Source organism: Atta colombica, unplaced genomic scaffold (assembly GCF_001594045.1).
Source record: "Atta colombica isolate Treedump-2 unplaced genomic scaffold, Acol1.0 scaffold176, whole genome shotgun sequence".
NCBI classification, from domain to species: domain Eukaryota; kingdom Metazoa; phylum Arthropoda; class Insecta; order Hymenoptera; family Formicidae; genus Atta; species Atta colombica.
Window position 1 is genome coordinate 274391 of NW_017259267.1, and position 13874 is coordinate 288264.

General features: G+C 28.3%; 1 protein-coding gene across 1 annotated transcript in view; it reads left to right on the forward strand.

Annotated features, from left to right (window-relative positions):
- LOC108686350 (glutaredoxin domain-containing cysteine-rich protein CG31559-like) overlaps positions 1–12416 on the forward strand; it is a 32228-nt gene extending 19812 nt beyond the window's left edge. The window contains exons 3-5 of the mRNA XM_018191615.1: positions 3879–4112; positions 8979–9044; positions 12014–12416. Coding sequence (XP_018047104.1) covers positions 3879–4112; positions 8979–9044; positions 12014–12187 — 474 coding nt within the window. The 3' untranslated portion in view covers positions 12188–12416. The remainder of the gene's footprint in view (positions 1–3878; positions 4113–8978; positions 9045–12013) is intronic.
- Positions 12417–13874: the final 1458 nt, after the last annotated feature.

Consider the following 13874-nt stretch of genomic DNA (forward strand, 5'->3'; position numbering starts at 1 on the left):
TCCTTGCTTTGTAAAACAGTATTAATTTTAATCGACGCAAAGAATTATGTAATAAATCATGAAAGCATAAAGAAGAAAAAACTTTCTGTTATAATAATATAAAAATAACTTTTTCTGATATTAATGTAACAATTCAAAAATTGATTAGATTTGAATTTTTTTGAGTGGTGATAAATTCTAATTACAGCTTTAATTTAATTTTCGGAATGTACAAAGAATGCGCAAAAATTTGTTCTCCAGTATAGTTTATAATAGCTTATGATGCGAAGCTCGATACTTTGTTAGGCCATCTGGCTCGCGTGTACGTGACCGTATTGGTTCTGCCTCCTTCAAGACGATATGCAATTATGATTGAAGGCAATTACTATACGTGTCATTTGCGTAGGATAACGGGTATCGGTAGGAACAAGTAGGTTAGCAAAAAATTAGTAATGGTTAGCTGAGATCTTTTCCGTGCACACTTCTACAATATGCTTTTATGGTGCAGATCACGCACCTGGTACGACAAGTCCGGTTTCCCCGTTGAAATACGTTCATTAGCAGTCGTGTCGAGTGAGCACGTGGTGATCTATAATGCTGATCGGACGCGATTGCTCTATATGCGCATGAAATGGCCGTACCGCAGCAAAAATTATATCAATCTCAACGAATGTTACAAACTACTACAGATTTAATAAATTTAATACATTAAATTCACGATCGCATTGATGTTTTCATGTTAAACTCCCTATATAAAAGATATTCTGTCAATTTGAAAATATATAATGACATTTCGCTTGCTCTCATGTGAGATTTCCAATAAATAAATGTAAAAGGTTTTAAAGGTTTGCGTTGTAAAAAGAACAAATTCATACTGCGATAACCAATATTCTTCAAACAATTTAAATGATATGAATATATATATTTTATTCGGTACGCAAGTACAATAATTTAAGTGCAATAAATAATAGTCTAGAGTTTTTATGAGAAAGATAATATTAATAAAGACAGATAATAATTTTTTTATATACTATAATTTATTTTATGTAACCATATAAGTTTGTAACCAAGTAACCAATAAAGTCATAAAGGACGCAAGAAGCCTATCGATTTTGAATAATATGAGAGATATTATATAATAGATACTATAATAGATAAAGAAATTTTGCAAACCAAATTTTAATAAAACTTTTTATATATACAAGTTATGTAAATAAATAAATTTAAAAAAATATTAGTTGATGTGGAAAACGATTTTAAGACTGAAATATAATTATAAGAAAGCGATTTTTATGTTTCGTTATATATCTCAAAAACTATTTAAGATATGAAAAATGTATACGAAAGTTTTGTAATAAAATTATTTCCTTGTCAATAATATTTTCAAAAATTAATTTAGAAAATATAAATTTCGAAAATAAAATAATTAATTTTTAAAAATATTATTGACGTGGAGATAAACAAATTTTATTATAAAATTTTTTTATAAATATTTATTGATATCTTAAATAGTTTTTAAAATGTAATGAAAAGAAGCTAAAAACTGTTTTATTTAGGAGGATGATTTTATCTCTTGAAATCTCTTTTATCTCCGTTTTTCCGCACTAATTGATATTTTCTAAATTTATTTATTTATGTAATCTATATAGAAAGTTCCATTAAAATCAGAATTTGATACTTTGCAAGGTTTCCTTGTAAGTGAATATTATCATATCTGCGATTTTACTAACAGTACGTTATGTGTATACATAAATACCGAGAATGGCAATTACGTAAAATGCTTTATAGATGAAGAATCGTTGTCGGCATTATGCGCGACACTGAATTACCTTGTCACTTTTGTGCAGTGAAAGCTAATTTAACACAATCATTCCCTCCCTTCCTCTTTCTCTGTCTCGCCTGCTACTTACAGCTGTCTCCTTTTCTATCTTCGAGGACTACCTAAACGACATTACATAATTTAGTTGGAAGAGTATATTAAGTATTATACACACGCGCTCAAGACACAAGCAATTCAAAAGACAGCTAGATTATTACAGAGATTGCATTCATCTCTGGTATGCGAAATTTTATACGACATTATGTCATAACGAAACGTGACATTTTTTTTTTACGTAAATGATGAATTAGATCATTTTGTTGCGAAAATGCAATTTATATGAATGAAATTCTAACATATATAATATATATTTTTTGTAACAGCAATATAATAATATGATGATGCCATATTACAAAAAATATAATAATAAATAATACAGAAAATAATAAAGCAGTTATTTTTCTTGCAAAACTATCAAGCATACTTGCCGGTGAAAGCTAATGCTTGTTGCACGTGCCAACGAAATCGATTGTAAAGAAACGGCCAATAAATGCACGCATTACTGAGCAAGAATCGAAGTTCGAATGACTTGTGATTGAATCGCCGAACCATAAAGAGGTCTCTCTTCCATATAAAAATTGTCATCCGTGCTTATTCAAGACTCGATCACCGATAAATAAAAGGAAACGTTAAAACCTCACGTTTATCGTTAGTTTTGGTATTTTTATTAATTCATCAATGTTATTATTATTCTTTGAGTATAATATCACTGCAGAATCAACGTGTATAATGTTATAGGTACACTTACAGATACTTATAGGTAACTAAAGTAAATATCTATTTGCAAAACACGATAATATTTATTAAATATTATCGTGTTTTGCAGATAGGAAAATAAAGAAATAAAAGTTCATGAAGTCATTAACCATAACAAATAACGCTTTTAGAAAGTATCCTGTTTATTAGTCCATAAAGATATGAACATGATGTGAAACTTGATTATTAAGAGCTTTGATCACTCATCACTATTATTTCAGAGTGTGACGTTAGAAGCGAAAAACGATATAATAAAATAACATTTATAATCAATACAATAGACTTGCAGAACGTATCAAAATTTTTCCTTTATTTTTTTTTTAAATAAATCTTTTATTTCATCAGTAAATAACCAGATGTATTTAGTAATTGAATCGTGAAAAACTAAATAAGTTCACAGCTATCAAACAAGTAACAATTATCAAACTAATAGCATATAGAAATAAATATAATTTTTTCTCTCTGGAAACAAAAAAAAAGAATTTTTTGCATTTTTATAAGACCCTATCGATTGCAAATATTGTTTTATTGAAAAATGATTTTATTTTAATATATTATAAGAATTTTTATTATGTATTTTTTTACTTCCATTGCCATTTCTAACCAAAACGTTGATTGCAAGTCTTAAAATGAAAATTACAAAAATGAGAAAAAATTCTCTAGAAGATATTTATAATTATATTTATCCTAAAATATAAATAAGTTAATTGATTTATTCTAGAAAATATTTATAATTTTTTAAATCAATATCTAATGGATTTGCTTTCTTTTAAATTTTGTTTCAAGATACACAATTGATCTCCAGAAGTCTTATGAAAGGATGCCTTCAGACTACCGACCAAAGATTCTACCGAGATTCTACATATCCACATGATCGAAATGAATATAGATTCATATCAAATCTTTGAATGTGGACGCAGGCTCGGTTCGATAGTTTGGACTCTTAGACAAATAAATTTATAATTTATAATTTATAAGAAAAACTCAATTGTCTTTTGGAAATTGATAAGACATAAAATCAGTATTTGATTATTTTTACGATATGCGTTTTATAGCGTTTTATAGCTACTCTATACGAAGAAACATACATTACAATAATTATATAATATTATGTACTGAAGTACGCCATATGTGAGGCTATAGAAGTATTTTACTGTTGTAAAGATTTTAATATGTGCGAAATGGAATTTTAATATTTAATTTAATCTAAGAATTATTTAGAATCTTATTACAAGACTTGACAAGGTATTACATCCTATTTCAGGCTTACGTGGAAAGAGAAAAGGGTAGAGTAGTACTTTACACGACATCATTGGGCATCGTTAGAGAGACCTTTACCAATTGTATGAAGATGAAGCAGATGTTATGGACAAACATGGTCAAGTATGACGAAGCAGATTTATTCCGCGATACGGAATTACAGACCGAACTCAGGGATCGGACCAATTCGGAAGTCGTAACATTGCCACAACTTTTCGTCGATGGTCAATACATTGGGGTATGTATGCATTAACTTAAACTTTTTGAAAGAATTATAAAAAATGAGAATGAAATATTGATTAAAAAAAAGTTTTGACATATAATCAAATACATGTTTTAATAAAAATATTAATTAAAAATAATTAAAACATAATTTAAATAACAATTCAATAAAATTAGAAATAAAGACTAGAAATTGACTTTAATTATATTTATTAATTAAAAGAATGTTGATCAAAGTTGGAATTAAATACGGAAAAATATTATTGAAAATTAATAAATAATTTAATGAATTTATTGCATAAAGTATGTTCGTTCGTAGTTTTGGAAACGTTTTTTTATAATTAATACTTGTATTTATATTTAATGTAATGTATGGGTCTCTTTATTCATTTTTATTAAACATTTCTCAGTCCATTTTCACTTAATATTATTACTTTTATGAATTATAATTTGGACATTAATGTGCATTATATCAGCATAAATTTATTATTTACTGTATTCCCATTTATAATATGCATGGTTTAAATCAGAAATTATGTTCTGTAGTTATTTTAAAATATATTTGGAATGTAAACTCGCTTTATACAAAACTTTATATAATAAAACGTGAGCAGTTGGCGTTGAATGTTCCGTCATCTGTGTTTGACATTCGTCAACCAAGTTGTTTTCTTCTTCATAGCAATATCGGTCTCTCTCTCTCTCTCTCTCTCTCTCTCTCTCTCTCTCTCTCTCTCTCAATCGTTTCACAAGTAGAATAACTTCTATAAGAAAAGTTATATTGCGCACACACTAGCATTCGAGTACTCTGATCCTTTCGAATCCATCCTCTTACGCTTTATGAAGAATTTGTACAAGGCCGATAACGCGTTATGCAACTAGAGATATTCGAGGAGGCTAAAAGATGGATGACGTGAAATGTCAAAGATAACTGTCGAGTGAAAATTCAATGAATGTATAAACGAAAATTTTATATCAAATTGCATCTGTTCTGTAGGTACAAAGTGAAAAAATGAGTCAATAAAGGGCTTAAATTTGTTGTATAATAGAAATGATTATTTTTATAATTGATTAAGTAAAACATGTAGAATGCAAATTTATAGTTATTAAATGATAATATAATGATTGAAAAAGAGTAATTGAAATATTTTATTTTAAAGAAATCCAATAGGATATTGTCTTTGGAACTGTATTCTCGTATATATAATGACAAAATGCGATAGCGAAGATAGCAAAGTATTCTGTTTCAGCAATTCTCAGATGTAGGATCGTGTTTCACAGATCTTACGTTGCATCTCTTGTAAAATTGTCATTGAAACATATAGGAAAATAAAATAGACAATCTAGAAACGACAACAAGATATTCATATTAACATATGAATTTAATATATGAAACAAAATAATGAATTCCTTATATAATGCATTGCTTTCTTAAAATACAATGAAAAATACAAGTTTTAATATACATAATTTTTTATATTAATTACCAATTCTTTTGATTTTAATAAATATTTATTTTAAAATGAAATACATTTTGTACAACTAGATTACAATTTGCAATGTTATCCATCTAATTAGATATCAAGTCATAATAGAGAAATTATCTAATCAATAATGAGTTATTAGGAATTAGCGACAATCATTACCGCAGTGGTCATTTAAATGTTACAGTGGAATATTACTTGGGAATGGTCACAGTAAACGATCGTTGTATGTGTGTTCCCATTGAATATAATAATAATTGCTCTCATACATAATGGTGATAGTACAAGTTCGTATCATCATGTGCGGTACGAAATGTCTTTATATCTTCATAAAAGAGCATGCCGCTTTTATTATTGTGACATGGTAAAAATCTTCATAATCATGAACTTCAGTTATATTCACGCGCTGTTCCCAAGGTGATGATGTCAACTTCTATAAAATTATGCTTATCCCATATATGATAAAAATGTTTATTGCTCATATTTTCAATGCGGATGCGCTGTGTAGAATAGAATAGAATTCTATTCTAGTGCACAAGAGAATCTGTTTTTGTAACAAAAATTTGAACCTGTGAATTGTTCAATATAAAAAATTAAGGCTTTTGTTTCCTCACCACTACTATTTCAAATTGTAACATCAGAAGAAACAAAACACATAAGAAAAATTTTTGCAAATTTTTTTATTTGAATAGAAATATTTTTCAATAGAATAATTTGCAATCAATAGAATAAACTTATAAAATATATTGAAAATTATATGTTCTTATTTCAGAGAGAAATTAAATCATATTTATTTCTATATATTATAAATTAATATTAATTTGACAGTTTATTATAACTAAGTAGAGTTTATTTTATTTTTTATTATATATATATAATTCATTTTCAGATACATTTTTGTTATTTATTAATTAATAAAACAAAGGAGCAGCTTTTGGTACATTTTACAAATCGATCATATGTTATTTTATTGAAACATATTTCCATATTATACTGTCAATAATATTTTGCAAGAATTTTTATTGTATTTTTTCACATCCGACGTTACAATCTGAGATGACAATGATGAGTAAACAAGAGATTTAAACAGAGAGAATAAAAAAATTTATTGAACGATATTCTTAGTTGTAATATTATAAAAATATATATCTCAAAATTTTTAAATAAATGGCATATACACAAAAAGAATAATTTGGATTTAAAAATCTAATTAGATACAGATTCGAAAATACTATTTTAACCTATCAAAATAATTACGTAAGAATCTGAAGCCTGAAAAACATTATTATGAAAAGTTTTAACATTCCAGTTTGAGTATCTTACATAATTATTCTGATAATCCAATAGAATTACTTTCATATCTGTATGCTAAATTTTTAGATACTTCAGCAAAATCTGTGTATTTGACTTTTTAAGAGCTTTCACATAAACTTCCTTTTTCAAGAATTTTTCTCGAAAACAAACGTATCAGTCTTTAAAAAAAAAAAACTGGATATAAACGACACACCTTTAGAGTATCTTTAGAGTAACCATTACCTGCTAGAGTCTCTCTCATTCACAATCATGTTATTTGATTTTCCCTCTCTGCCTCCGTATGGTATCCGTTTCTCAAGAATTACTTCCAGCAACCGATCGAATAGATATATGCGTAAGTAAAATGTCAAACTATTTGATCCAAGGCCGTCGGAGAGAATGCGAGGTGCGATTGCCTGTTACACCACTTTATGGTTGCTGGTGCTAGCAAGTGTACATATATAAAGCTACCCGAACTGCATTCCTATCCGATCGCGTCATACAATTATCTCGCACGAAATAATCCACTGGTGCCGAAAATCAAAGAAGTATCTTCGATATGTTTATTTCGTTTCCATTTGTCATCAATTTGAATATGTTATCTCGCTTTCACTATTGTCCATCTTCGTATGACATCTTTTGACAGTTTACACGATATGTAGTGAAAGGAGTATATTGTTGCAACTACAACCGCAATAAAACCTCTATTACATTACATCAGACACGAGATTACAAGATGAGTACTGACGAACGAGCATCTTCGAAATGTCGCTTCACTCGCATTCACAAGCGCGTCGTACATTCTATATGAAAAGAACGATTTTGCTAATATAGCTAAAAATTTAGATATACAGATTTAAAAATAATTTTGTTTTTATTATTCTATTAAATTTAGTAAGTTTTCCATTTTGATAAGAAATCAAAATGAGAAATCGCTCAAATTGATTACTAAAATAATAAAAATTGTTTACAGCATTCTTTATTATGCTTGAACCTTCTATAATTACTTGTGTATTACTTTGATAGTTTAATAAAATTATTTTATAGATCTGTATCTATTCAAATTTTTAAATAGTTCAATGTTTTTTTTTACACAAAAAGAGTCACAATATTTAAAAATTGAACTAGTTCTAAAAATAATTTTTTTACCATCAAAATAAGTAAATGTAGACACTCAAGTTGATTACTCGAATATGAAAATTGTACATTGAAAGAAAACATTAGCTGCTGCAATAAATTAGATGATACATGGTACAGCATTTTTTTTTTAATTGGCTGCAGCGGCTAATTTTTGGTTTGCAGTAGCCAATATTTGATTGCGTTAGCCTATTTGCAATGTCAGTATAGGATTTCGATAAGCAACAAAAATTTGGCTGCTGCTACAAATTAAAAATATATCATATTTTACCATCTAATTTGCTGCAGCAGCCAATCTTTTTTGTTCAGTGTAGCATTGTTTTATTATGCTTATGTTTCCTACATAATTAATTTGATAATCCAATAAAATTATTTTTAGATTTGTATTGACCTAAATTTTTAGATGTTCAGCAAAATCGTTTTTTCCGTGTATCAATCTGAAAACTTTTCATTAAAATACTTAGTGATACAATTAATCATCTCTAAAATGTTCAATTATGTTTGAAAGATAATCTTCCAAGACAAGAGAGCAAAATTTTCTTCCTGTAAATAAATCAGTGGTGCGTCAAACCTACAAACTAGTTATCGCATGCTTCATTAAAAGCCTCATTAACAGCGGCAAAATGTATAATACGACCATTATCGCATGGATACGCATAGAATTACACTATATATACGTGAGAAAAGCCGAGAGAAGAAATACGATAAAATTTTTTCGTTACAGTCGCATTCCTTGACGACAAGCCAAGAATGTTACATCGCCATGTCTTGAAACTCTTGAAACGTCTGTCGCGAGTTCCATCCATTTGACAGAAAGTCTTGTGCATGCGACATGCCGGAGAATTTCTGTTTACGGCATAATCGTTAGTTAATGATGAAATGAACGAGGCGGAAAGAAAGCGTTGAACAACTTGAATAGTTTAAATATACTATTAAATGCCTGCATTTCATAATGTTTTTCCTTGTTGCAGGGTGTTGACACAGTCGAGCGACTTAACGAGTCGGGAGAACTACGTCGCATACTGGAGCCTTACCAGGTAAGCTGATTTTGTCAGGTATAATAGAAAATCCTAGTGTACATATTCGCAATATCCTCTTCGCCTCGAGATGCACTTCAACTTGGATATGCCATTCGCTGAAGCGTGGAATTAATAATTTATCAAAAATCATTTCTGCGCGCATTTTAAAGAACTACATACGTAGTATAAAAATTTACACAGAATCATAATATTTAACCAGCTAAATCGTTTAAAGCATTGATTTCTATAATATATTGTATCATATATACGATTCTAAGATACGAAATAAGATATTATATTGTTAATGATTTATCATTAATGATTTATCGTGGAGTTTATCGATTAACATTTCTTTGCACCGTAAGAAATTTATGTTAAGTGCATTCTTTGTTGTAGCAATTCAAACATGAATATGTAATAAATATAATCAGACACTAACTTTAACATCCAGAAATTATTAGTTAATAGATTCGCATAAAGTTTCATAAGCTGGCGTATTCAGGTAAAGCTATTTAAAGCGGAGAAACGGCTATACATAACTTCCGTCTGCATTTTAAATTTAGATTACTTTCATTGAATTTTTAGCTCCTGACGTCAAATGTAGTAACATCGAAATATAATTATATACCTTCGTAACAATCCGATGGAGATTCGAATTAATTGCATCAGCGTTATATTGGAAAAAAATAGCAGTTCGTAATTTTATAAAAGGAAACTTATGTAACAAGATGTATTTTTAGATAGTTGATTCAAAGCTTCCAAGCAATAAAAATATCCAGTATTCAGAGGGAATGAAAAAGACTCGATATTGTCTCTATCTAGGATTTACACACTATCCATTATCGAGATTTGAACAATTCATATGTTCGCGTTATACGCCCGCGACGCATTTATTTCCATTCCACAGAATCTAAAATAGACAGAACAGTTAAGTGTGATGAAATGTATATACAAACAACACAACAACAAAGTAGTTGCAAACGCAAGGTTGTATCCTTTCACTTTTATATCTCTCTCTCTCTCTCTCTCTCTCTCTCTTTCTCTCCGTCTAACCACCCACTTCCTTTTCTATCGTGATCATAAATTTTATCGTGCAATTCAGGTTTACCTTGCTACAGCTAAAGGTCGTTACATCTATGCAGCCATTGTTATTTCTATGTCACATACCAATCTTGTTGCATATACAAACTCTTCAAATTTTGTATTTGTATAATAATTTTATTTACATCGTTAATTTATTTAATGATATGTTTAATAGTTTTATTAATATAAATTTTTTATTCAATACAGAGATAAAAGTTTGAAAAAGAATCTAAAATTAATTTGGATAAATATGTAGCAAAAATTTATGAGACGTAATATTTCTAAAAACACAATGTATTAACAAAATGAAATAGAGTAATTTTCGCTGAAATATATTTAATGTACACAAAATAAAGAAAAAAGATTAATAATATATTAATGTTTCTAAACTTACATATAGTGCATTTCTTTTTTTATCTCTATACATGTTAATCTCAAATACATCATGTTATGGCGAAATATTTACATTTAAACAAGTTTAATATTCACTTAAGAGCTAGTCATTATTCCACTCGAACTCATTATGCATTCCACTAAAGTTGATTTACATTTTAGATATTAGACTTGCAGTTAGTAACAAGTAAAAGTGAAAGTGAAAACTACAGTTTTGTAATGAATAAGGTTCGATAGAAGATTCTGTTCAAACATTGTTGTCACACGGAATTTATCTAATTAATTGTTAAAATGCTATTAGACTTAGCTATTGCTGTTTTATGCTAATAGATCGTATCGGTATTTCCAAATTTGTAAATCTATTGTGTGATAAAAGACTTTAAAGAAAGATAATGAAGACACCAGTAACCTAAAAGACTTAAAACATCGAATAAGGAAATAATATGCTTTACAAAAAAGACCGGTATTCTAAGCTGGTTATTATATTTAAAGACCGTCTTAAATAGTTCTTTAGATGTCATAAGCTAATCACAGAACTGTATTAAGACATTATTTAAGACGATTTAAAATAAGAATGGATTATGAATATCTTAATGTGTTTATCTTTTTTATATCTGTTTTGATTATTATTATATACCGTAGTTTAAGATTTTGAAACTGTGTACTTTGTGGTGACAACTATAATTTGAGTTTCATTTTTCCAAGAATAAGATTCTCTTTCCTTAATAAGAATAAATTTCAAATTAAAGATATTTTTAATTATTTTATCACAAGCTTAAGCTACTTCTAATTTATGTGATCGGATTTATAGATTGGCAAAAAACAATGCAATCATGCAGTGAAGGAGGATACTGCAGTTTAGATTCCAATTGAATCAAATATATGATTACAATTTATTGAGATATTTTTTATATATACGAGTCAATATTTTTACTAGAGTGTTTAATATTTCTTTTTTCCTTCTTCACAAGTTCTCATTTTTCTCTTGAATTTTTTTTTAATTTCAGATGACATGGTTAATATATGCCAACATTAAAAAAATTATCAAATATTACACATACATAATTATCTATATAAATGTAGGTCAATATTAAGCAAATGTAAAGTTTGCATACATTAACCGCGTCATCTGGAGTCTCTTAATGCGCTACATTGAGAGAAAGATGGTATTTGTAACTGTAATAACATGATAAAATTATTATAACAGAAACTTTATTTTTAAGTTATTACTGCTATAATTTTAGTAATAATAATTACATTTATAATTCTATACAAAAATAATATATGGTTGTCACCAAAAATGATTATAAATTATTGATTATGATTATAAATAATTAAATTATGATAATTGCAGTTTTTTTTTCTCAATGTAATGAAAAATGTTTTCGCAAATAATCATGTGCTGCTTCAGTACAAATCGTTATACTAAGATCTGCCAACTGTCGCAACGAAAAATTATCATTAGTTTTGTAATGTGCTTAATTTAACATTATGAAACGTTTGTGTTTCAGTGTAAAGATGCATGCGCTGTTTGTACCTATTGCGGTGGATTCCAGCGACTGCTATGTCCCATCTGTCACGGCAGCAAGAGATCCGTTCATCGTAACGAGTTCACCGTGGAATTCGTCGCTCTAAAGTGCGCCAAATGTGACGTTTTCGGTATGATACGTTGCCCGCATTGCTGAAGGAATTCCACTGAGGGAATCCACGTACACCTGCTCAAATCATTTTTCTTATTCTTAACGACCATCTACTAACTTATATCTCTATTTAAGGTGCTACGAGAGTATATTTTATGCTATGCTTTAAGCAAAGGATATACACGAAACGCATACAGACACTAACTAATTGCGTAGCCACGCTGTCACATGTTGTAAGATATCGGTTAATAAAACTTTGTGTAAAGTTTTGTAATTTTGTGTACATCATTAGAACCTCTTTCACAATCCGAAAAAATCGTTTTCGAATGTCCTAAAAGTTCTTCCATATATCTGTTCTCCTGATGGAAATAAAACTATGTTATAATTTCTGACTTTTATTTTCGTTTGTTCACAAGATAAAGTCGATAATAAGGTTGATAATATCGCAGGATTAGTCATCCTGCATTCAGTAGTCGAACTTGTCACAACAAACCGATTGATCTAGAATAACGAACGTACTTTCACTTTGTCCATGAACTAATTAAAAAGATACAAAACACAGCAGCATGTTATGCTGCTGTTACCTCCACATTTGACACGTTTCAATTATATATAGCACAACAAGAAACGTCTTTTAGTAATAAAAAAGATATTACAGTATTATTTTATCTCACTTAACATCTCATCTTCATATAAAATATAAATAATCTATTCACTTGTTTCATATTCTTTTAGAAAAAAATCATGTCTCAATATAACATGATATAATTGCCTTAATTCACTTACATTTATTCATTAATATTTAACTGCATTAATTACGAAGCAACAAGTAGAAGCAAACGTTCTCATATATTTCTAAGAAAATTTTTTGGAAAGAACAATGACGACATTTTCGAGAGTAGACTGAATTAAAGCTTGATCACTTGGTTAAATTAATAACAATAGTAGAACTAATAACATAAGTAATCAAGTTGTAAGACTTCAATATAAGTACTCTCAAAAACGTCATCATTGTTATTTTCAAACAATTTTCATTTAATTGGAGGAGAGAAAGAAGGAAAATATATGTAAGATAATGATACTTTCTAAAATAGTATGACGAATGAATGGATTATTTATACTTTCAGATCAGATACTAATTGTAAGTGAGATAAAATAATACCGTACTTCTGAAACAGTATTGTTGTATTTATGTAAAAACGTATAAAGAGAAAGAAAAATGTACGATAGAGAGATATCAGAAAGTACGCTTGCACGACGATAATCTACTTTTATAATGCTATATTTTGTTTTGTCAAGCGTATAAAGAAAAGTATTCTCACGTTTTGAATTGGAATCAATCGAAACGAGCGCTTTATGCTCTATCGCATTTAATTATCTATTCATTTACATGATAAAGTAAGTCAAGATGCTATAGATAAGTAGAGCAAGGCGAATTAATGTGAAATAATCGTTGCTTGTATTTATTCACAAATATTAATTAGCATTAATATGGTATAATAATTACGAAGCAACATTAAGTAAAAGCAAATGTATACGGTTTACGTACAATGTCATTTACATCTATATGTATTTTTACTTATTAATGTCTCTAGAAATCGAATCCTTCAACTATATAATTATTTTTCATTTTTATGCTATTAAAATGCAATTATATATTAGCCTGTATATCTGTTCTCCTGATGGAAATAAAACTATGTTATAATTTCTGGCTTTTATTTTCGTTTGTTCA